Source organism: Notechis scutatus, chromosome 1 (genome assembly GCF_049901735.1).
Source record: "Notechis scutatus isolate UNSWTSFEM ecotype Mainland chromosome 1, rNotScu1.2, whole genome shotgun sequence".
NCBI classification, from domain to species: Eukaryota; Metazoa; Chordata; class Lepidosauria; order Squamata; family Elapidae; genus Notechis; species Notechis scutatus.
In genome coordinates this window covers 250,105,081-250,129,459 of record NC_142009.1, presented here as the reverse complement: position 1 = coordinate 250,129,459, position 24,379 = coordinate 250,105,081, and the positions used below count along the sequence as shown (strand labels likewise).

At 36.6% G+C, this 24,379-nt stretch overlaps 1 protein-coding gene across 2 annotated transcripts in view; it reads left to right on the top strand.

Annotated features, from left to right (window-relative positions):
- Window positions 1–24,379, top strand: part of KIAA1549L (KIAA1549 like) — a 155,637-nt gene that overhangs the window by 52,790 nt on the left and 78,468 nt on the right. For both annotated transcript variants that reach the window (XM_087951028.1, XM_026664635.2), the window contains exons 2-7: window positions 7,439–7,765; window positions 10,529–11,113; window positions 14,650–14,762; window positions 15,951–16,170; window positions 17,871–18,004; window positions 20,793–20,955. In XM_087951028.1, coding sequence (XP_087807154.1) covers window positions 7,439–7,765; window positions 10,529–11,113; window positions 14,650–14,762; window positions 15,951–16,170; window positions 17,871–18,004; window positions 20,793–20,955 — 1,542 coding nt within the window. The remainder of the gene's footprint in view (window positions 1–7,438; window positions 7,766–10,528; window positions 11,114–14,649; window positions 14,763–15,950; window positions 16,171–17,870; window positions 18,005–20,792; window positions 20,956–24,379) is intronic.

Genomic DNA, 24,379 nt, shown 5'->3' with positions numbered 1-24,379 from the left:
GAAGATGCTAGCACATAATATATAGATTTCAGGCAGTGTGTGCATGATCTGACTTTTGTTCATGATTGTAAACTGCGAAAGGAAGAAGTATGACAAAGGAGAGAGAGCAAGTGAACAATGAAAGCAGGGTCGTTAACCAGAATCTAACGTATCTAATTCTTCAGATTCAATGTGTTGCCATAAAGAAATCTGAAAGAGTATCCAGAGTTACAAAAACTGAGTTGAAGTATGGATAATCATAACCATGATTAACAAATCAAGCAGCTTATCATTAGCCTGTAATTGCTGATACAACAAGACCATCAGACACAAGCAATAGGGAATTTTTTGTCTGAGCCTAGGAGTTGTTAATTTCCTAAAACCTAGCAGAAGCCTCAATCGTGCAAGATCTGTCCCAGTTTTTACTGCACATTATCTCTTGCACTCCAAGTATTTCCTAGACTTTGGGGGAGAGGGACTGACCTTAATATTGTCATCTTTGGCAGCATTGTTTGGCCTAGTGTCAGCTTGTGAGCTGCATTTCAGCCGAATGTTCTGAGGTTTCTTCCGATGCTTTCTCTCCTATTGCTCATCTGAGAATTCATCAAATCTAGGCAGAACAGTGTCTTAGTTGCATAAAGGTAGCCCTTGACTTACAATAGTTCATTTAGTGACCATTTAGAGTTACAACAGTGTTGAAAAATGACTTATGACCATATTTCAAAGTTATGACCTTTGCAACATCCCCATGATCATGTGATCAAAATTAAGATGTTTAGCAACTGGTTCTTATTTATGACAGTTGCACTGTCCCCAGGGTCATGTGATCCCCTTTTGTGACCATCTGAGAAGTAAAGTCAATGGGGGAGCCAGATTCACTTAACAACTGGGTTACTAACTTATTAACTGCAGTGATTCACTTAACAACTGTGGCAAGAAAGGTTGTAAGATGGGGCAAAGCTCACTTAACAAATGCCTCACTTAACAACAGAAATGTTGGGGTCAATTGTGGTTGTAACTTGAGGACTACCTCTATATGTATGTCTTCAGAGCCACTTTCACCTCCGTTAGGTAAGATTCCTCTACTTGGATAAAGCGTCTCTCACAGGGAAGAATTTTGGCTGATAATCTTGGTAGATTATTTTTTCACCAAAAAAAATCCATTTTATGTGAATTTCATAATTTGGTAGTGATCATATATTAATATAGAAACCTCTTAGATTATTTTTTTTATATCATGCGCTCTTTTAATGAATACCCATTAAAGGCACTTTGCATTGAGTTTCAACAAAAATAAGTGTCCTTTTGAAATCAGAGGGTAAATTGAGAGTGCTTTTAATTGACATTTAGGCCAGTAAAGCTACAGAAAGTGTCATCATAGATAGTAATACTTGTATTAATTATTACAATTAATTAATAATTATTACTAATAAATAGTAATGTTCTAAATAAGGCAGTGTGCTGTGAAGATTGAGGAAAACTATTATTCTTAGTGAACCCTAATTTATATTTATTGTTCTCAATGGATATCTAGGCAACCTAGTAATTGTTGTAATAGTTAATCTTAGTGTCAACTAAAAATACTCCTTTGGTCTTTTTAGTTGCCAGCAGAAAGGGAGTGGGGGAAAACAGTGCATTCCTTAAATGTCTCAGATAATCGCCTTGGCAGCCCAAAGCTGTTGATGCGCAACAATATTACTGGAGAGCATGATTGATGACTCTTGGCTATGGATGTGTCCCATTGGAGAATATACGTCCAGGGGGTGGGAGGAAGACCAGGGTCAAAGGGGAAATGAATGATGTATTTTAGTGTCGGCAGCACCCAGCTAACACCAACATGGCCACTCCTAATAAATCTTTTTTTTTTACTCTGAGAGATGCGGCCATAGACTAAGATTTGAATGGGGATGGGTTTGTTGGAGCCCTGACACTTAGGGGATTATGTGTACTTTTTCCTTGAAGGAGTAGGTTTATGACTGAAGGGTTTTCTGGACTTGCTCTATTGCTGAAACAGATCAAATCAATATAAACAAAGTATTACAAATTAGAAATATGAGGAACCCTGCTTTATCACTGCAGCTTTTATAAAGCAGGACCATGGATAGTTCCCAGTAAGTACTGCTATCTTACCTAAAACAGGAAGTCTCAGAGAAGGGAGTGAGAAAAGTTAATGCATGAGGAAGACATCACGATCAAACTTTGGAATAAGTGGCACATGGAAGAGATTTGATTGTGAAGTCTCCTGCTCTTTTGTGGCCTGGAGTAGAAGAATTTGTGAATTGGGAGTGAATCATCGTCTGAAATTGAGGGAAAGAAATCATATATTCTGGCAAAGGGACTCTCCATATATGGATAGCATTTTAATCTTCTGAATTTCATTATTCCTTGAATAATATTGAACTGAATATTAGGTCCCAAAATAAATGTACAAGCTTATGAAAAGGTTTTTTGTTTTTTTTTTTGTATTACTGATGGAAGGACAAATAAGCGTTTTTTAAAAAAATCTTCCTATAGTTGTGGAGAGTCTTCAGCTTCCGGCAAAGGTTTTTGGAGCTCTTAAGAGGTGCTGTGGAGAAAAGAAATAAGCAAATCAATAAATTCCACTTCAATTCTTTCAGTATTTGAATCAAGGCTGTGTAATTTATTTCAAAATATATTCCTTTTGATTTAGAAATTTCAATTATATGTTTTCCACTGTCTCATGACCTACAGTGGAAATACAGGCTCCATTATAGTCATAAGTTTAGGACTACCTGTATTCTTATTAAATGACCAATACCAGATGTTTTGAGGCAGTATTTATAGCCTTAGGTAATAGAAAGTGTTTGGTCCCTACAATGAAATATTTACTTTATATGGTTTTGACATTTTTTGTATGTATATACTATATGTAGTTACTTATGCATATATTAATAGTGCAACTTGGTCTTGGACAGTAAATAAAGGTAAAGTTAAAAGGTAAAGGTTTCTCTTGTACAGTCATGCCTGGTGCTCATCTCCGTTTCTTAGTTGAGGGAGCTATCAATGTGCTAGATGGCAACATTGAGGCCACGCCCCTGCGTGCCATTTTGGAATTGTCACAAGTGAGGAGGGGGGAGAGGTTGCACAGGACGCATGGATAGGTGTGGGATGTTGAGTGTCACAAGGAACTCACTGAGGGGTGGGATGAAAGAGTAAGGAGGAAAGGAGCAGCGGCGTTTGAGGCTGCCGGTGGGTCTTTGCTGGAGCAAGCCTTCTCGGAGGGAGGGCCGTGCCGAGCCCTTGTAATCAGCTGGAGGGTAGAAGACCGTAATGCCAACTAAATCCGTGTCACTGCGTGCCGAGTTGAGAAAATGTAAAGAATTGTCCTGCTGACAGTGTGGTCTCTTTCCTTACTGATTAGGCTCGGAACCATGATAGGAGCCAGCTTTTTCCAAAGATGCTTTCATGGTCATGTGGCTGTTATGACTATATGCCAAAGCACACAGAATGCTGTCGCCTTTCCATCAAAGTGATAGCTATTTATCTACATGCATTTGCATGCTTTTGAACTGCTAGGTGGGTAGGAGCTGAGGCAAGAAAAGAGAGCTCACCCCATTTCATAGTTCATGGGTCTCAAACTGCCAATCTTCTGGTTGACAAATGCAGTGTCTTAGCCACTAGGCCACTGAGCCCCAGTGGATAGTAAATAAGTATAAATTATTATTAATGGTAGTATATATGTGGACTTTTAAAAGGATTGGTTTAATATGTTGCTACTTTGGAAGATTTCTAAAAGCATGAATAATTATTTCTAGTATTAATAGCTACTTAGAATAGGTATTTATTTTAAGTGTTAAAATACAATAGATATCTTACATATTGTATCTTAATCAGTTATACTCATGATTTTTCTGATGGGCAGTTGACATACTTCTGAATAATGATTTTCTTCTATAAAGTCTAAACAAAATAAAATAATGTTTATATTTGAGGACTTTTTTTTAAAAAAAAAACTTTGTCATTGTTCATTGCCACTGCTTTGTGTTTTTTTGCTGTTTTGTCCAACTGGTTGCTCTTGGCAGTGCCAGCAAGAATTAAGAAAGCAGCCTACTAATGATGCCTTTGGGACAGGACATCAGCAGTGCTGAGTGGAGCTCTAAGTTCTGCTATAAGCTCAAATTCAATGTCATTATCATCTTAAGGAGAACAGGTCCACTTTGATCATACTTTATTAAGATGTTGCTTATGCAAAAGACGAAGTAACCCAAAGCTGTACATTGTTTGCATTTGCCATTATATACAGGCTACTTGATATTTTATGAGCAAGCAAAGGAGGGGATAACACCATAACAACAACACATCTAGAATCCCCCAAATTAGGAAATAGGTGTGCCTGTGTCAGATCTTGTTAGAGGTAGGGGGAGCCTTGGTGGCACAGTTATTAATGCAGCATTGCAAGCTAACCTGTCGACTGCCAGGAGTTTGATCCTGAACAGCTGAAGGTTGACTGATCCTTCCATCCTTCTGAGGTCGATAAAACGAGGACCCAGATTGTTTGGAGCAATATGCTGACATTGTAAACTGCTCAGAGAGTGCTGTAAAGCACTATTGATAGTGGAAGAGGGAAGTACTAATCCTTGGGCTGATTGGTAGCAATGTGCTTAAAGGGTATGAGATTAAGACATAGGGGAGGAGATAACTGGTATTTAGTCCAACTGAATATGAGAACAGGGCATTGCTTCCCTTCTTCCTGCATTTGAATTCAGTTAAAAATAGTCTCTTGATAAAGAAGAGTTAGAGTAGGTTGACCTTGAAGAGGTCCGAGGAGCAGAAGTTGTGCATATAGAGCTGTTCAAGAAACATTCAATGCTCATGACTTTATTGATTTGGACTAGTCTGGTAAATGTTTTTTCCAGTAGGACAACTATCCATCTTTTTACATGTAAACTGGTTACATCAGTGACCGGATATATAATCCTTTATTTTCTAAAGGTTAGCACATTCTGCCAATGATAACAAAATTACAGCTTCAAACGTAGCCTTTCCCCTCTACAATATATCTGAGCTGCTTCTAATTCTTCAGTTCCTTCTTTGTTAGCATTCTTATGCATTTAAAAGTGGGACGCTGTTTTGAACCAAATATTGTTTCAGAAAAAGAGAGTCATTGCTTTTATCTTTGTATTTTGAAATGAATTTCAATTTATAAATGTATTGAATTAATTTACATTGTAGGAACAATTCAAGGTGAATCCTATATCAATTAAAATGAAAGTTAGTTTACTTTTCCATTCTGGGAAATGTAAAAACTAGTTAGCATACCTATAGAGGATAGTTGTAGATATTATGTATTACATAATGTATAATTATGAGGGGATCACATTTTGTTAGCTTTTACTCTATCCTCTTTTTGTCTACTATCTTTTCTTGAGTTTCTTATCTTCAGATATGTTGAAATTAGGTCAAACAGACTGAGAACTCTGGGAATTGAAGCTTGTACAGTAGAAGTTGGGGAAGTTTGGTGTAGAGATAAGCCCATACTAAAAGTAGAGATGAAAATCTCTCTCTCTCTCCCTCCCTCCCTCCCCCCTCCTCCTGCCCCCCCCTTATCTGTGTTCCTCTTTGTATGCCACATTTTTGGTTCCATTTCATTTCCAAAAGCAGTTAATTATACAGTACCACTCACTTCACCAAATGCTGTCATGTAAATAATTTTAATCGCACTGGAAACATAGGGTTAATGTACTGGCAATTTGAAAATGCTCTGGTATTTCCCTTTGTTATGAAAGGTTGATAGCCTTCTAATTATTAACCTGTTATCTTGTCTTCCCTGCCAGCTTTCTTAAAATGAGTTCCCTGCCTTCACTGACAGAATTGCTTAGGCAGAGACTAGATTTTCAGATGCCTAAGATACCATCATAGAAAATGAAACTACAATTCCAGTTATTAATCTATATATTTCTTGCACATTAAGGGCACGAACCAGCATATTTATGTTTTATTGAATAAAGTAAAGGATTGTAGACTTTAAAGAGCTTTATTTTAGCTGAATTGTGTCAGTGAGAAAGAAAATTCATTCCTTTCTGTTACCTAGCTTTTTTCTTTACTCATCAAAACCATTTCCCCCATTTTATACAAAAAACCTATAAGAGGTTTCTGGTTTATCATAAATATATATATTTTTATCTAAGCAAAAAAATTAATTTAGTATCTCTGCAAGTTGCATTATCTTCGCCAATCTAGTTAACTATCTTTTAAACTGTCTAACAAGAAAGATGATTTATATTAATTCGGTTGTCATCTATTGAAATGTGTACTGTCCATGCAAAGTTTTGATTACATTGGCAAAATTTTGCATTACTTTCTATTCTGTATTGCTCCACTTATTTCTGTACTTAATTTTTTTTAAAAAAATTCCCAGTCTGCTTCAATATTGTGTACTTGGGCCATGCTGCTTCCTGCTACATCCCCTTTTATTTTCTTCCTTGTTGCAGAAATAGTGTAGGTACGGTACTATACTGCATTGATAATGTAACATAATTTCCTGAGATAAGGTGGTAGCTGTACCGGATGATATTTCATAGAAAACCAACACTGCATATATATAGTTTTACATTTTTGTGTTTGAGTATGCATGTATGTTTCTATGTACATATGTATGTATATATGTGCCCTTACATTATTTTTTGGGAGATGTTTATTGGGACATTTTAACCTTTATTCTTCTTTCTCTCGTTTTGTTTCTTATATTTTCTTGCTTTTCCTGCACATAATTATATACATAATTACTGCTGGCAAGATAACACCTACAGCTGCTCTGTGAAGGAACCCAGCCAAGGCTGACAATATTCCTATGCAGCATTGATTGCCAAGTCACCAATATATACTTGTCAGCATTTCTTTCATTTGTTTGGCTTCTGACTCCAACTTTTTAAATATGTTAGCATATTGTAACTGATAACAACACTGGGAATTTTATCAAGTGCAGCTTGGTCAAGTCTTTGTATTTTATGTAACTGATAACAGGGTTGGCAATCATAGGCCTTTTAGGCATGTTAACTGCACTTACATTCACCTGTAATTTATCCTTGTTAACGTTTTACCTTTTTCTACATTTACCAGTGTCAATGAAACTGTTGCCCAGATTTATTATTATTGTTGTTATTGTTTATCCCAGAAGCTTTTCTGCTCTATGAGAGGAATCTGTTCTCCCAGAGGAGTAGGACTACTTACATTTTGTCTACTTCTTGCGGATATACTTGTTTCCAGCTATGTTTTATTTGCGACATGACTAGATGCCAATGAATCCAGGAAATTGAATTTTTATGCCAGCATAATCCACCCTTGACCAGCCCAGTGCTCTCATGTGAACTCAAATTAACTGCTCTATTTGAAAGAGTTGGAGGTGGATGTTCAATCCCTTTCTAAAAAATTTCAAGTGCATGTGTTCTGTTTTAATAGAACTTTGGTAGCTTTTCATTACAAATTTATTATTTTTCAGGTGCTGAGCAACAACGGATAAATGTTGCTCCGTCTTCAGAACCTTTTACTAACTGGAGATCTGTATTATCACCAACATGGCCTTCTAAAGAACTTGAGTCTTCCTCAGTGGGTGACATTTCAATGAGGCAAGCCTTGGAGAATGCTAATTTGCTTCAGATAATAAAAAGTACATTAGCGGGAACTCGGACCAGAACTATGGATCAAACTAGGCTTTTACCAACTCTTTATCAAGGCAGTGGCAACAGTGCATCGCAGGAACCTTCTGAGGTATCAACTGAATCACCAACGAAGCGTCAGGAAGCTGATGAAATGACTATTGTATCAGGTTTGCCTCAAATTAGTGTGGCCCCTGCATTGTCTACATCATCATCAGTGACACATCCAGCTACTACTTTGTCATCTCAGATAATTCCATGTACAACATCTTCCATTTCAAATGAAATCACATTGAGATCAAACATATTTCCAAACTTTCCATTACCATCCCCTTTGTCTTTGATAAAGGATATACCTCATATCATTGTTGTTTCCAAGCCGTCTGTGTCATCTACCAAAATGCCCTCATCCATAAATGTGAAACATTTATTCAGCACAAACACAGCTAAATCTAATTCAAATAAAAAATCAGGTAATTCACTGAGCACAACAAAATATGTGTTACCTAGAAAGGTTGGCAATGAATCTTGGGTTGCTACCCTCTCTTCTAGTTATAATTTTGAATTGATTAATAAGCATCCCATAGAAACAGCCAAGAGAGATATATATCAAAGGGATAGGAAATGGCATCCATTTGCTTTCCGTGCATTAATACCCAGTGAGGTTTTTGATGTACTACCTACTCAGAAAGCTGCACTGAGTTTTAGAAAAAATACTTTTTTTTCTGAATTAATTCATAAAGCATCTTCTACCCCACCATTTACAAGTAAACCAATGGACATCATGGAAAAAGGCAGCATGTTTGTAACCACATCATACCCAATTCTTAAAAGCAGGAAAACAATTCCATGGATTTCTGCATCAGATCTTCATACCTCAGGTGCTCTGTATTCATTATCAGAAACCATTACTGGTGTGTCCTCTATGATAATATCACAATCTACAGGAGAGAGAGCATTAACATCTCCTGAAAGTCAAAAACTTTCTCATTTGACTAATACGTCTTCCTCAACAGTGCCAACTCTAGTTATTTCAGAAGCAATAAGAAAAGATAATGCAATAGCGCAAATACCAACATTGGCAACTGTTCCTAGCTACCATTCTACAGATGAGGTTCCTTCCTTAATTATGAGGTCAAACTGGCCACCTTACATAGCAGCTGATTCTACTGTTTCAACATCAAATTCTAACTTTGATTCAGAAACCAATTTCACAAATTCTCACGTCACAGAATCAACCTGGGTTGATACTCCTGATAGAAATTATGAAGCTACTATATGGCCTTCTAATTTTTCTATGGAGAAATTATTGCAACAACAGTCTTTCACAAAAGATTCTACAATGTTCTCAGTTCTCAGTATCCCTTCATACTGGTTTTTGGAGACACTGTCCACAAAGTTTCCTTTAACAATTCCGGTCAGCAAACAAGCACCTTGGGAAGAAATGCTTCTGAATGGTTTTTCACAAGAAAGAACAACTTTTACAACTTTTCCAGTTTCTTCTCCAACTTCTTTTAGAGACCTTTTGAAATTTCCCTCTACTACCACATCTATAACTCCACTTAATGATTCTATGAAGCTAAAGCCAGTAGAATCTAAAGAACAAAACCCAAATCTTAGTTTAACAAAACAAGAGAAAAATTCAGTAGTATTCACAACTTTAGGCTCACATTTATCTCAGCCACTTTTAAATAATTCTGCTGATGAACATTCACATATGGTTGACACAACTTACAAAACTGCTATGACAACTTCAGACATATATGATTTGGTCTCAGGCGAACATTTGAGAACCCCAGCAACATTTTCCATGGTCCTTACTGATGCCACTTCAGAAAGCAACTTAGATACATTAAATAAAGCTTTAGTTCCGCATTGGGACAATAGAGATTGGCACTCCACTACTGATGATAGTGTGTCTTCAGGAAAGAAGACAACCCAGAAATTCTTAACCACAAAAGATATTGCAAGTCACACAGCTTTAGCAAGAACATATTCAAAGATTCCTGTCTGGAAACAATCAACAAGCTATGTAAAGAACAAACCGTCCAGTTCTTCAGTAGCATCCATTAATATAACTGCAACATCTGTTCAGCACATTTCAATTGCACCTTTCACTAAAATGAAGTCTAAATATTTCTCAGAATTTAACATACCATTATCTTCCATAGAAACATTATATTCACCTTCTTTTCAAAACCAAAATATGTTGTCACAGATCACAGAAATGCCATTATTACAATCAGAACGAAAGATATATACATCTCAAAATTTTCTGGAAAATTTCACAGTTGGGAATACTAATTTCACTTTAGGTTATCAAAAGCAGTCCTATTCTACATCTAAAGATTTCCCAGCTACTAACACCCGAACATCTAATCTGGATACATTTTCTACAACTTTGTCAACACATTCTCCTTCATGGCTGTCTACTGACAAATTGCACAGGACACCCAAACCTCAGACAAGAAACTCTGAAAAGTTGTTTACCTCAAGAAACATGTTTTACACCTCACTTCCATTTTCATCGGCTTCTCAGTTCATTACTAAATTAACTGTTCCAATAAATAATGAAGTTAGTATAATTAGTAATAAAAAAGCTCTTCCTGAATCAATTGTAAGTTCAGTGCCAACATTAAATGTTATCAAAGAATACTCGATCGTAAGAAAAACAACAGACTTTGTAAATATCTTTAATTCAGAAACACATAATCAATTGAGCAAACCATCTACAGCATTAACTACTAGAATGTTGCACACATATAATACAAATAATGCCCAAGGTACAGTTAAAATACCTAATGAGATCACCACAATCACTCCATTGCAAACACGTACCCCTTTTGCAGCTATCATAACTTCTATCCATGCATCACAAACGCAGCTAACTTCTTTGTTGCCAACAACCAACTTTACTCATTCTGTCATTACAGTGTTACCGTCTGTGTCTCCTGGTGTATTATCATCTCTAGCAACTTCAGAAGCAACACCAGTTACAGGAAAATCAGCTCCAACATCACCAATGCTGACTTCATCCTTGTTCTCACTGAGCACTGACAATTCACCATCTGTGATGGCATTAAGCACGTTAAAGTCAACATTAGCAAAAAATAACACTGTCACAAAAATGGCTCCAACGTTAAGCCCAGTAGTAATACATGCAAATTTTCCAGTTGTATCAAGGGATGGTTCTATAATACCTGAATATATCACTAGTTCATCCCCAATTCAGAAATTTAGTACAGCTTCAGTGCCCACAACACATGCACCAAGACAAACTGAAGCATTACTCGACACCAAGAAATCCACAAGCCCAGACATCAGTAAAACACCAACTGCATACCCATTAACAATGACAGCAGCTTTGACATCTATTACAGCATCAGCGAAAACAGCTAGACTTCTCCCTACATCTGCTGAAAATGCTTCTGTTGCTGCTACTGAATCAGCTTTTGTTAATGTGACAACAGTTCTCCCTCTGGAATGCCAACTGTCCAGAAACCTGCTTGTTAAGACAGGTATGAATATGTATACATTTGGATGCTAGATATTGATTTTGATTATGAAATTGTAATAATTTCCGTTTTTTAAAAATTAGTATAGTAAGTGAAAAGGACAACGGTAGATAGATACTATTTTTTAAATCTTTTTTTTACACAGTATACCTCAAAGTTCTTATAGCACAGTTCTAAAATTAGTAGTGCTTGAATTAATGCTGAATGGCTGAAAAGTCTGCTTAATCTCAAGGCCAAGAGTTATCTAGTACAGTGGCCCCCCAACCTTTTGGGCACCAGGGATCGGTTCCTTGGACAGAGTTTTTTCCATGGACTAGAGGAGGAGTGGTTTCACAGGCTGCCTGCATCCCGCGGGTGGGGCTTCACTTGTTTGCAAGGACTGGTTTCTGGCATGCTGCAGACTAGTGCAGGTCCACAGACTGGGGTTTGGGGACCTCTGATCTAGTAAATAGAGAATCTTGATGTATTACATGGATGTAGGGGTGGGATTCTACCTGGTCGGACCAGTTCTGTAGAACCGGTTGTTATGATTCTGTGCAGTTTGGAGAACTGGCAAATCGCACCACTGGCTGGCCCCTCCCCTCCCGCCCCTCCCCTAGTCACCCCTTACCTAGCATGTGCACCATCCAACTTGCCTGCGTTGTGCCTTCACTTAATTTTTAGTAAATTGCTATTTTTCCTTCCCCCCCCAACGATCAGCTGTTTTGAATATTGCCTGTACCTGGCAATTTAGATTAGCTAGAAAGCAGGAAGTAGCTGTTGTACTGCTTCGCCTTCACTCAGGAGGTGTTGTGGTTTGCCAACAGCCTGTGCAGACGGCAGAAGAATCGGACAGTGGGGAAGAACAGGGACCAGTTCGGGAGTCTGGGGAGGACTCGGGTGAGGGTCCTGCATCCGTTACAGAGATGGGGCCAGGACCATCTGGGAGTTATGTGCTGACTCTGGAGCCTCCATAATCTGGCAGCAGCGAGGCAGAGGAACAAGGGGAGCCTGTTCCCAGTGCGCATGTGCGCAGAGCTGCCAGAAGGCAAGAGCAGCTAAGACAAAAGGGGCGACTCGGAAGTAAGGCTTGGAGGTGATTGCCTCTCCCATAAGTTATAAAAGAAGTGCAAAGATAGGAAAACCTTTGCAGGAAGCAAAGTTGCTCGCTTTGATTGGTTTGGACTCTGAAAGCTCTGTGGTGAATTTGTTCTCTGTTTGGTTTTAAAAGATTAATTGGGATTGTAGTCGTTGGTAGTACTTCAAGTAAGATAAGGTGCATTCTTACAAGATGTCTCCTGAATAATTTTGGCAGACATCCCTGGGACTATTTATAACTGGTTAAGACTCATTCCGGGCTGTGAATGACGATAATTCACAGCCATTGAACTAAAATAAAAGAGTTTTGGATTTTATGTGTGTTTGTTGGTGTCTCAGGAAGCCTTGGTCAGAACAGGAGGCTTCCTTGAGGCCCAGTCAGGGGTGGTATTCAGGGGGTTGGTGGGGGGGAGAAGTGCCCTGAGAGCAGAGCTGAACCTTCCTTAGGACTGAAGCTTCTATTTTTCAGTGCAGACTCAGATTACAGAAAAGTAGATCTGTGAGTGAATCTGTGATTCTGTGAGCAACTCAATCTGCCTGCCTGCTTTGCCTGATTTTAGGTAAAAGTTGCTTTTTTATTTATAAAATATTCAATATTTACATACATGATGTATTGTGAATTAATTTTGTGAGTTTCTTTGCTAGCAAATTTTATGAGTTTGCTTGCAAGCAAATTTTATCTGACAGACTCAGGCAGCAGATTGCAGAAAAGTAGATCTGTGAGTGAATCTGTGACTCTGTGAGCAACTCAATCTGCCTGCCTGCTTCGCCTGATTTGGGGTAAAAGTTGCTCTTTTTTTTATAAAAAAAATCCAATATTTACATGAATATTTACAATATTTACATACAAGCTGTGCCCAGCCAGTCACATTACCATCAAGCCACACCCACAGATTAGGCCACACCCACAGAACTGATTGTTAAGAAATTTGAATCCCACCCCTGCATGGATGGGCACCAATTGATGGTTAAGGTACAAAGTTTGACACCAGGGACTTCAGGTAGGGTAAGTCCATATCATGCACATAGGAAGGCTAGGTTTGGGAAGATTTTTTTTCTAATTCTGATATCCTTGTTATAAAGATTCCCTTACAATTTTCTTCACTTTCTCACCTCAAAATAGCAGGAAATTCCTTTCAGGTTTTAGCGGTTTTGTACTCTACATGATGCCGCATATTTTCCAGTTGTAAGGAACCGTCCAGCAAAGATTTTACAAACATACATGGGATAATGTGCTAGTTTGTTCATCAAGGTTAAGACCTTTATAGCTGATGTTACTGCCTCATTTCAACCATCAACTTTCTTTTAGCTGACACTAGACTTGTAATCATATTGATAAGAATTGAAAGACACAGCTCTTTAATAAGTAAGTTATTACAAGAATTATAGAAGCAGTTAATAATGGGTTTGCTCAGTATAAAATATAAACCCTATTGTTAATAAATTCAATATTTATTATTTCTGACTTTTCCTCACCCATATATTGCTGGTGGCTTGAGATCTCCTTCTTCAAGGAGTGGTTTTCATCTGTCCCTCTTACCTTTAATCTGTTTGGTTCTGATCTTGCCAGAAGTCTTATACCTTCCTAATGTATAAGCTTATTAAGAAGATCCTCATGTGAACTGTATGAGAAGCATGTCTTCCCATGATTATGGGTAGGATTTGGGAATTGGGAATATTGTGTTTCTAGATGGGAAATTGTGTCTTTGATTCTAGGCTTCTGTTTGAACATGCTATTACCTCTGTTCCTGTGGATAATCTATACCTGGAGATAAAGGATGGGACCAGCTAGGGAACATTGATTTCCTGATCCTCCGGATTCCACAAATGGCATTTTCTAAGGTGCTGGCAATATCAAGATCTGCTTAATTCCCCTGTATTGTCCTCTTCTTCCTCCAAGGCAGTCTTTCTCAAGCTGGTTCCTAGATTTCTGAGAGTTGCAGTACTTTTAGAGAGTTCCAGAATAGGAGAGGTTGTTCTGCCGTCACACCACCAGATATTCTATTCATGAGAGCATTTAATGAAATGGATCCAGAACAATTTGCAAAACTGGGATCATGTATAAAAGCCAATTTTATTAGAAGGCCAAAATAAGGAGAGAAGATTTTGTCATCAAGTAACAAATTAGGAAACTTTATGAGAAGCTGGAGATTCTTCTAGGCCAGAAATATTGCTCTAAGAAACGTTTATCAGTAAGGATTTCTAATTATTTAATTATGATTATGATGACATAGTTGCTTTTGCTGGTTTAAACGATTAACTATTAATGGTCTTTGACTGTAAATAATAATCTTTATCTGAGTTCACGTTTTCAGTACTAAATGTAAATTCCCTTGTAGAATTCAATTTGTTTATAAATTATATGGCCAGGCATTGTGATTTGGAAAAAAATATATAGAAAAAATATATAGAAAAAGTGAACAAAGGATACTTGTAAATAAATATGCATCTTTACATTCCAGTATTGTTTCTGAATACAAGAAGACTGCTGCTGAGTGGCTCCTTGAAACAAAATGTCACTAAAGGTCTCACCCTGGCATTGCGGCAAGCTTTCAATCAAAATGTCAATGCACAAGTAAGCAAATTTGGTGTCTGTTTTATAATCAGATTACACAAGCTAAGGGTTCTTTTTAACGTCTCTGTGAAAAATGTATAGAACTGGCAGAATTGTTGCGAATAACAAATATGAAAACAAACTATTTTTATTTACCAGTTCCTTTTAGAATATATTTCCTTGATTTTAGGCAGAGCAGAGCAGAAGCTTTGATCATTAAGACTGAAAAATCTGGCCAGTTTGCAATGAGCAATCTCTGGTTGAAAATGTGTCAGTGTCAGGAATGGAACATGCAACTCATTCCAGCGGAATGGGACTTCTATTATTTTAGATATATATTTTAGCTAACAATGAAGCAGTGGAATGGCTTCCTGTCAGAAGTTGTGATTGCTACATCACTGGAGGCTTTAAGAGATTGGACAGTTCTTTGTCTAAAATGGTGTAGGGTCTCCTGCTTGAACATGGGGTTGAACTTGAAAACCTCCAAAGTTCCTTCTAACTTTGTTACTCTGTTATTCAGTTCACTTGTAGGAGAGGTAATAGATCAATCTGAAAAAGGGGAACAGCATACAAAATTTACTTGCAGAATATTTAAGGAGATACAATAGAGAGCTATTACTGTTATTAAGCTGTTATCTGGTTTGCATAATATTTTGGTTTCTACAAGTTTAGTATAATAGTTCCATTGCTGTTTTTCCTTTATTCCAAAAGAATAATGGTCTGTATGGATTTGTAAAATGCATAGTTAGTAGTCCATTCCAATGTTCCAGTGTCTTGTAAGACAAGCTCTTAATTCATATATGCATATAGTATAACATAGAACCAAGAAACTTACCATATGTATTTTTCTATAACAACTTGCATTTTTCCAAGACACTGTAACTGGTGTAGAGTTTAGTAATATAGAACTAATGAATAATAAATTAGCCAACAAAGGGAATAATCCATTTGAAGTAAGTCAGGTCACCTAAGGCCAAGGGCTTTTCACTTTATGCTCATTCTTCAATGAGTTCTTATTTAAAAAAACATTTTTAATTATTCATAATTTTATTGAAAGGGCAATTTTGTCTTGATCATTTCTTTGATATTAACAATTTAATCTTTTTAGTTCCTTGAACAGAAGAGTCATACAGTTCTCTTAGTGATCTGAATCGAAACTCTTAATTGTGAAGAATATGAAATGCATATTTATCTTTTTTTATTTTTCAGATAGAAATTCTGGAACAATCAAACAATGTTACAGTTGGTTACTATGTTACTCAGGACAGACTCGTTTTCATACCTGCTGTGGTTATTGAAATGCTAATTGCTTATGGTGTTACTAATGCCACTTTAGATATTAGGAAACATGTGCCAAATCTTCATTCTGTTGCTGTCTTAGCCTTGCCATGGAGCCCATTGCCAGCTTATCATTTTCAGCTGAAAACAGGTAAATCTTCTCTAGTGTACAATCTCGGAGATAATAGGGTTATATCTGTTAGTACAGCTACAAATTTCAGTGTTAGAACAGGAAATAAAAAAGTCTTTGTACCCCCAAGGTTCTTCTAAATTGGAGTGTGGAACTAAACTTACCCCCAAAGAGACTGTGCTCCAGTAATCAAAATGTATTAGAAGTGGGTATTCCTCCCCTCCCTGTTTAAGGCTTGTTCTTCTGTCAGATAGTATTTGAGAAGAATTGGGTCAATCTGCCCCTTGAAAATTAAGAGAGTGGCATTTAATTAGATAAAATTAGCTATTTTAATTGTAACAATGAATTAGCTAGTAAATTGCTTAAATTTGTTTTAAACTATAGATCTGAAGCAACAAAGCACACTTTTTATATGTGTTACAACAACATTTGATTTTTGTTATTCCTTTAACTGTGTCATACTATTTTCCTGCTCTTTAAAAAAGTTTTTAACACTCTTCAAGAAGGTTGGCAGGGTGGTTAACAAATACCACTATTAAAAGTGTCTGTTCTACATTTACCATCTAAAAACATGACACAGGAAGCAAAAGTGTTAAAGGAAAAGCTTCCAAACAATAGTACTGATTGCATCTATAATAATTACTTGGATTGGAACTGATTTACTTGAAATAGAAACATAGTGGTTCATACTACTAGCATTACTAAGGTAGTCCTCAGGTTATAGCCACAATTGGGAGTGAAATTGTGATTGCTAAGAGATGTGGTTATAAAATATGATATTACATGACCCATATCACAGAAATCCTAGGTAGCCCTGGTTGCCATTGTAAATTCAAGACATACAAGTCATTAAGCAGGGAGAGGGAGGGGTCTCAAGTAAGGAGCGCGGGGTGCTGTGGGGGCGTGATGGCTGGCACAGGTTGCATGCAAGTTGTGAGAGGGCTGGCATAGGCTTGTGTGCAAGTCAGGGAAGGCTGAAGGAGGACAGGCAGAGGCTGTGGGCTGCAGCCTGGACAAAAAGTGGGAGCAACTTGTGACTTTCTCTGCTGGCTTCCCCCTTGACATTGCTTGTGGAGAGTCAGCAGGGAACTTTGCAAATAGTGATTATGTGACACAGCTTTCTGTGACTTTGTAATCACGAACTGAGCACCTGAGTACCTGGACCATGATCATGTGATTGTAGGGGTGCTGCGGTGGCCAGAATTTTGAGGACTGGACATAAATAACATTCATTCAGCACTGCCATAATTTCAAACAGTCACTGAACAAATGGTTGTTAAGCAAGATATACTTGTACTATATATAGTACAAGATATACTTGTACATGTTCTGTTTTAATGCCACATTATGCCATATTATGAAATCTTGTGCAGTGAATTTTGTTCTGTTTATTTAGAAGTAAATTTTGAATTCAATGGGCTTAATCCTGATTAGTGTGAATGTGGCTGACCTTGTTTGGGCTTAGAGCTAAGCATAGCTGGGAGAACTCCATGAAATATCAAGCTAGATAGGCCAGTAAAAATCATCCTAGAAGAAAGAAATGGCCATCCACTTCAGTCCTGTTGCAAGAAGACTACCTGATTGTGTTGATGAAATCATTAGAAATCATTAGGAATGTTTGACTTGAAGAGACTTTGTTTTTCAGGATATGTGTAGAGTTACAAGTTTTAACAAAGCAGAGAATGTATATTCACTAAATGCAATGGCTCTTGTTCATCTAGAATTACAGTTTGTGGATGAATCAGACAACATACAGTCATGCAGATTTGTTCAGACAATGGAACAAAGATTGCAGAGGGCATTTCAAGATGCTGAGAGGAAGGTCTTGAATACCACTAGCAAATTAAATGTTCAGGTAAAAATTCTTATCTTTATCAAATTATTACTATGTACAACAGGTGAATATTTTTCCAGGTCTTATTTTTATCATGTTATCAGTATAATTGGAAAACCAATATAAATATATTTTATTATTACCATTTATTAAGAGAAAATTCATGATTCATATGATGACAGTTGTAATTTATTATTCATTTTATTATCATCCATATATTATCATTATTCATTTGTTTAATAGATTTATATCCTGCCCTTTTTTTTGTACAGGAGCTCAAATCAGTATCCATAATGCTGTCTCTTCTTATTTTGGGTTGAGAGAGTATGACCAGCCTAAAGTTACCCCAATGAGATTTCATGGTTGAGAGTGGGTCTCCCTATTCCTTGTCTAACACCTTAACCACTGCATATATGTATGGAATCTTATTTCCATGTGTATATAAACATACACAAGGGCAGCTATTCTTACAAAATTGTATTTCACTTCTATACATCTCTCATACTTTTCTGTTCAATATGCCACTTTCTTTGGAGCCAAAGGAATACTGTTGCTGTATCTCCAGCAATACTTTCTGTGTGTGTGTGTGTGTGTGTGTGCTATGACAAACAGAATTTGAGATTTTGAGCTGGACTTTGTATTACAAAAAGGATTTAGAAATGCAGAAATTTATTTATCCTCTCTGCAATTATTTATCTGCAAAGCCGATTGCATGAATGAGTGTTGATGATGGATTGGTTGCCTTGTATTTCTCGGGTTTTTGTGTGTATGTGTGTGTGTTTATTACTTTTAGCCTCTCAGGGTTGTGATCTACAAGATCGGTGGCTATATAAATGTTTTAAATGAATGAATGAATGAGGTAGCTAGCTAGCTGTTGTAGGACTCCCATGTACAATAATTAGCAAAGACAGAATTCATCTCAAACTGGTCTTCCTATAAAATTACAAAGAGAATATGAGAACCAAAATCCTATTCAGGATCTGCAAAACCAGTAGAATTGTGTTAACTGCCCAGTTCACAAAGCATAGCACACCAAATCAAGTGAATACAGTCCAGTTTCACATTTTAAAGCAGTTAAGCTGTATGAATAATGGATCTTAACCCCTTATTTGTAGTTATTATTGAAAGATTACTTAAGAATACTGGCTGCATTTCTCAAATGCTATAAAACTAAACCAATTGTTTTTATTTTATGGATATTTGAATCTTTTAAAAGCTATAACTAAAAGATAGGTGCCATCATAATTCTTCCCCTCCCCCTAAAACCACCTACTGATTGATGAAGGAATCTTACAGCAGTGTGTGTTACTAAATGGAGCAACGGCAGAATTCAATAATCATTCCAAGTTTTACATTCAGTTAATTATATACTCATTTCCAGATATGTAGTTATATTCTATACTGAGTGGTAAAAATCAAAATAAAGTTTAATAGGATCCTTTCTAGTTGACTAGTCATGCCAGAAATCCACAGGGACATGCCAAAGAAAAGAAATGTCAAAAATTTGGCTTGATAAGCTTGACTGGCAGATGTGAACTGTTTGCTTTGTGTAGAAAGAGTATGAATCATATACAGTAACTGCTTTATGAAAAAATGAATTCAGAACAAGAAATAATTTATTTGGCATTTGAATAATTTTTATATGAGTAAACTGATCTATATTATTATCAGTTTGAACTTTTAACACCTTTTAGCATCATATAAATATCTTCCTTTTTAAATACAATTTAATGGTTTTTTTAGAATAATACACCCTCAAAGCAGATAGAACAAGAAGCCAGCAATGAACAAGAGTGATAGGACCTGATACCTATATATTCCTCCCTTGTGATATTTTTGTTCTTCATCAGTACAAAATCTTGTAATAGCATCTTCTTATCATAGATGAGATTTTTATCTCATTGTATTAAATCTGTTTGAGTTTTCTTACATTTAGAATGTGCCTGTAAGCAAGAATTTGTTTGGTTCCTTCAATTCATGCATGGTGCACAGCATAATTTGGGGGCATTTTTAAACTAATAGAGATGAGGAAGAGTTATATGTGCTGTTTTGCTTCTTCTTTGAGCATCAAGAAAGGATGGCAGTCTTGTCTGCCCCAGATGTTTGCTGCAGGTCTGTGCAATTAGACTTGCATAATATGCACTGAAAGCATGTGGTAAACTTTTGTGGGCATAACATTACTCTGTTGAAAATGACATTACCATGAAGACAAGACACATTTCCCATTTGAACTTCCTCCACTCCCTATTTGTAATGGAAGAAACCTGAATGAAATATTGTCTCCCCCATGCATGGAACATGCCATTTTTACTTCTCCTGCTTGTTCCCTCTCCCATTTCCCCCTCAATTCTACTTTCCATAGTACAAAATTGGTTATAATTTGTATATTTGATAGCCCTGCAGATTAGATGGGTGGGAAAAACTGTAAGAACAAATAAGATTTGAAAGTTTTGAATGCTCAGCTCTTAAAATTTAAAAATGGAGCAGAACCAAACATAACAACAGAAAAGTTACCATTTTCTTACATATATACAGGCATCCAAATGGCCCATCATTATACATATAAAGAATGTGCTTCCAAGATGAGTTTTTGTTTGTGAAATAGAAATATTCTTTTCTACTGCCTGTTGGGTTGGTTGGATTGTCTATCTAAAGAGTGAAAATACCTGAGAGCATGTGTCTTTTACAGTAATAGCATGATTAACATTTACCCTTGATCTTTGCACTAATATAATAATACATGGAAAGAGCAATACATCAAAATGAACTTATCTACTCTGTCTCTATTGCAATTGTTTTATTTTTTCAGATCCTGAACACATCAAATGTGTCTCAGGCCGTCACTCTGTTTTATGTGGTGAGAAATGAAAGTACAGTCTTAAATGGCACAGTTTCAAGCAACCTTCTTAATCAGCTTTCAGCAGAACTGGTGGGATTCTATCTTACTTTCCCACCATTAACTATTGCTGAAGGTAAGTCTTCTTTACACCACTCCCTATTTTATTGTTCTATTTTTATTTTATTCACAAAAATTAAAATACAAATTCAAAAAACTTCTAAGTTTTATTTTTTAAAAATGAAGAAAACACAAAACAAACAAAACACTTATATGCATATTATCCTCCCTATCATATTATCCTCCCTAGTTGAATACTGATTAATATATTACAACAATATTAGTTTCTCACCCCTTGCAAAACAGGCCCTCCAAATTTTTAAACTACTAAATCTACTTGAAAGTTATTAGCCTGTCATCCATATACTATGTTAATGACCAAATAGTTAACAACAACAACAGAACAATAATAATAATGTAAAATTAAAGTTTCAAAACCCTCTCCTTGGAACTGTTATTGTAATCCAGGGGTCCTCAACCTGTTGGGAACCAGGCCACCAAAACGGTGGGTGAGCATGTGAAATTTCATTTGTATGGGAATTAGGTTGTATGCACTGCTGCCCATCCGCGGAACTGAGAAGGGAGCCCTGTTGTAATCAACTTGTAGAAAATTTACCAAAGCATCTATCTCAAGTTGGCCCAAAAGATAACAGTCATTTATCCTAGATCAAATATCCATGTTCTTCACATTGCCCTAATACTTGGTAATCTTTCATATTATGGCTGATCCCATAAAGCTAAGGAGGGTAGGACTTCATTTGTCCCTCAAATATAACAACAAATAGTAGATCTGCAGGCTAGATTATTAAAAAGGTATTCTGGGGAAAGGAACAATTCATTTTCATATGGTATCATGACATTGACATGGAGAGAATAAAAAAGTCACTAAGAGGTGAGTACAGTTCAAGAACATATTTAGTAATAACTGATAGGCTATGCTATTTGGAAATATTTAGTATTTAAGAACCATTGATTTAGTTTGCTTCAGATAAGAAATGTTAGTTTACTTTGCCAACCATCTTTCCTTAAAAGGGAATATGGGGAAAATCTCTATTTAAAATGCATCTGAAAAGGAAGACTGAAGGGGCTTAATAAAATTCCCCAGACTGGTTTCCAAAGTATGTCATGAGGTCATGAAATAACTATTCAGTGACTTTGCTGGCAACCAAATTTTTATAAACATTGAACAATAGAGTTAAAAGAACAATATGTATATTCTAATCAAGTGACTACTTTGTTACAAAATAAACTCTAAGTTGGATCCATTTCTGTTCATTTGTTGATGGAACACATTGTTCCTACTCTTTCAACATTATATACACCAAGAGGAGTTTTATCTTAAACTTGGCATTGAAGAAGAATCTTTCAGAAATTATACCTTTTCATGTTTCTTTTCATTATATTGCAGACCTCTCCTGTTCTTTCACATAATTACTCTTTTTTTTTTTTGCTATGTTGTCTCATAAATCTGAAGAGCATATAAGGTTCATGATTTCTCTTCTGTAAATACCAATATAGAAAGAGCTTATTAATTTGCTACAGTATAATTTTAATTTATTGGGTAAAGGGCATGGAACATTTTCATACTGTCATTTCCTTTAGGCTGTAAAATCTCCATAGATGATTTAAAAAGTCGTAAATAGAATAAAACGGCTGCAATGAAATTTACTTTTGATAATTGATTGCTCAAAAATATGTTTATTGTTACATGGCATATGTGAATGTTGGCACATCAGTATACCTGTATTTTAAATAAAAATATGGTTAATGTTGCATTAATGTAATAATGAATGAATTAGCATTTATTTTGGACATATTATCTGTGTGGATATGTATTGCTACATACAATTATGAGTCTGTTGACTGCATATCAGCTTTAAGCAATCCAGATTGCAATTTTCATCTTCCCCAGCATGGCCAAAATATGTGGGCGGTACCAGTTTGGAAAATAGTTACTTATTGCATGTTGTTTGTGTATTATAACCTGCTCCCAATCTTGAAGGGCTCTTTGTGGCTTAGAGCAACCATAGAATACCTCAAGGTAGATGCTCTCATTGAGTCAATCGGGTGAAAGCTCATCAAAGGAACAATACAATTTTAATTTCTTAATAGAATATTGACAAGCAGGAGTTTCCGGTTTGTCGGCTTCGCGAGCGGCAGGATTTGCGGCTGCGCGATCCCCTGCCGCTAGCCGTTTTGGGGCTCTGACCCAGACGGGTCGAGCTAGGCTGCCCTGCAGGGGCAGCTGAAGGTAGGGGGATCCGGAGAAGGGTTTGGGGGTGCTGCAGACCCCTCCCCGGCCGGCAGAACCCCCTTTCCCAGGACGGTGCAGCGGCGGTCCGTAATGGCCGCCACAAAGAAGCTGGCAGCCGGGTAAGAATGCGCAGGAGGAAGTGGAGAAAGTGCTTGAGAGGAGAAAGTTTTTCTTGGTTCCTAGGACTCTAAGATATATTTAACAAAATTCCTGAAAAGCACGACTTTCTGAATGATACCTTCGAGAAGAGGAAAAAAGCGGCAGTTTAATGGTGCTGAAAGGATAGCTTATCCTCTTTTTTACGGAATAAAAGTGAATATTAAGAAACCTATTTTTTTAGGTGGAAACTGGCCTTAAGCGATGAGTGGGAAAAGAGAGGACTAAAAAAAATATTTGTATGCTAAGACTTTGTTGGAGGAGATGCCTTAAGGATTGAAAGACTAAAATATATTGCAATAAGATTTTAAGAAACAGATTTGGACTTTCTTTTTCTTTAATTGATACTACCCTAGGAGGAGAGAGTGGGAACTCTGTCTTGGTTTGGACTGACTGATAACTTTGGGATTGTCTTATTTTTCCTTTGGAATATTCTGGCTGTTGTAAGAGAAAAGAAAAGAAAAGATTTATAATGGCTTCTTCTATCGAGGAACTGAGAAAAGATTATGAGCAAGCAAAACAAAATGGTAAAGCTGGTTTGAAAGAAGCCTGCCTTTTTTTTGGAAATGGCGTTCATTAACTATCAACAAACATTGCAACAGATGAAGACAGCAGAAGAAGAACAAAGAGAGGAAGCCATCTTTAATAAATCTCAGAACTCGACCAAGAGGGAAGGAAGAGGGAAAAGAAGAGAAATAAAGGACTTAAGATTTAAAAAAACATTTAAGAAAGGGAAAAACAAGGTGCAAAATCAATATAAGGATGGTAAACAAAAGGGAAGAGGAATACGACGGAGAAGGGAAGCCAGTAAGGCAGAGGCTAGAAGAAGGGGGGGTAGAAAGGTTTGTTGGGAGAAGAAAGAAAGGGAAAAGGTGGAGAAAAGTTACAAAGTTTTGAAATTAAATGGGAAAAAGAAATTTTTTTAGGGATAAAGGATAAGTATAATTTCTTCAAAGAGATTTTGCAAGGTACATAAGATGATATTGTAGTATTGTATCAGAAATAGAAAATTTAAATGGCTTGAGAGTTGATAAGAGATTAAAATGTTGAAATGTTAATAATGATTGGTTTGAAAATATAATATGAGGGG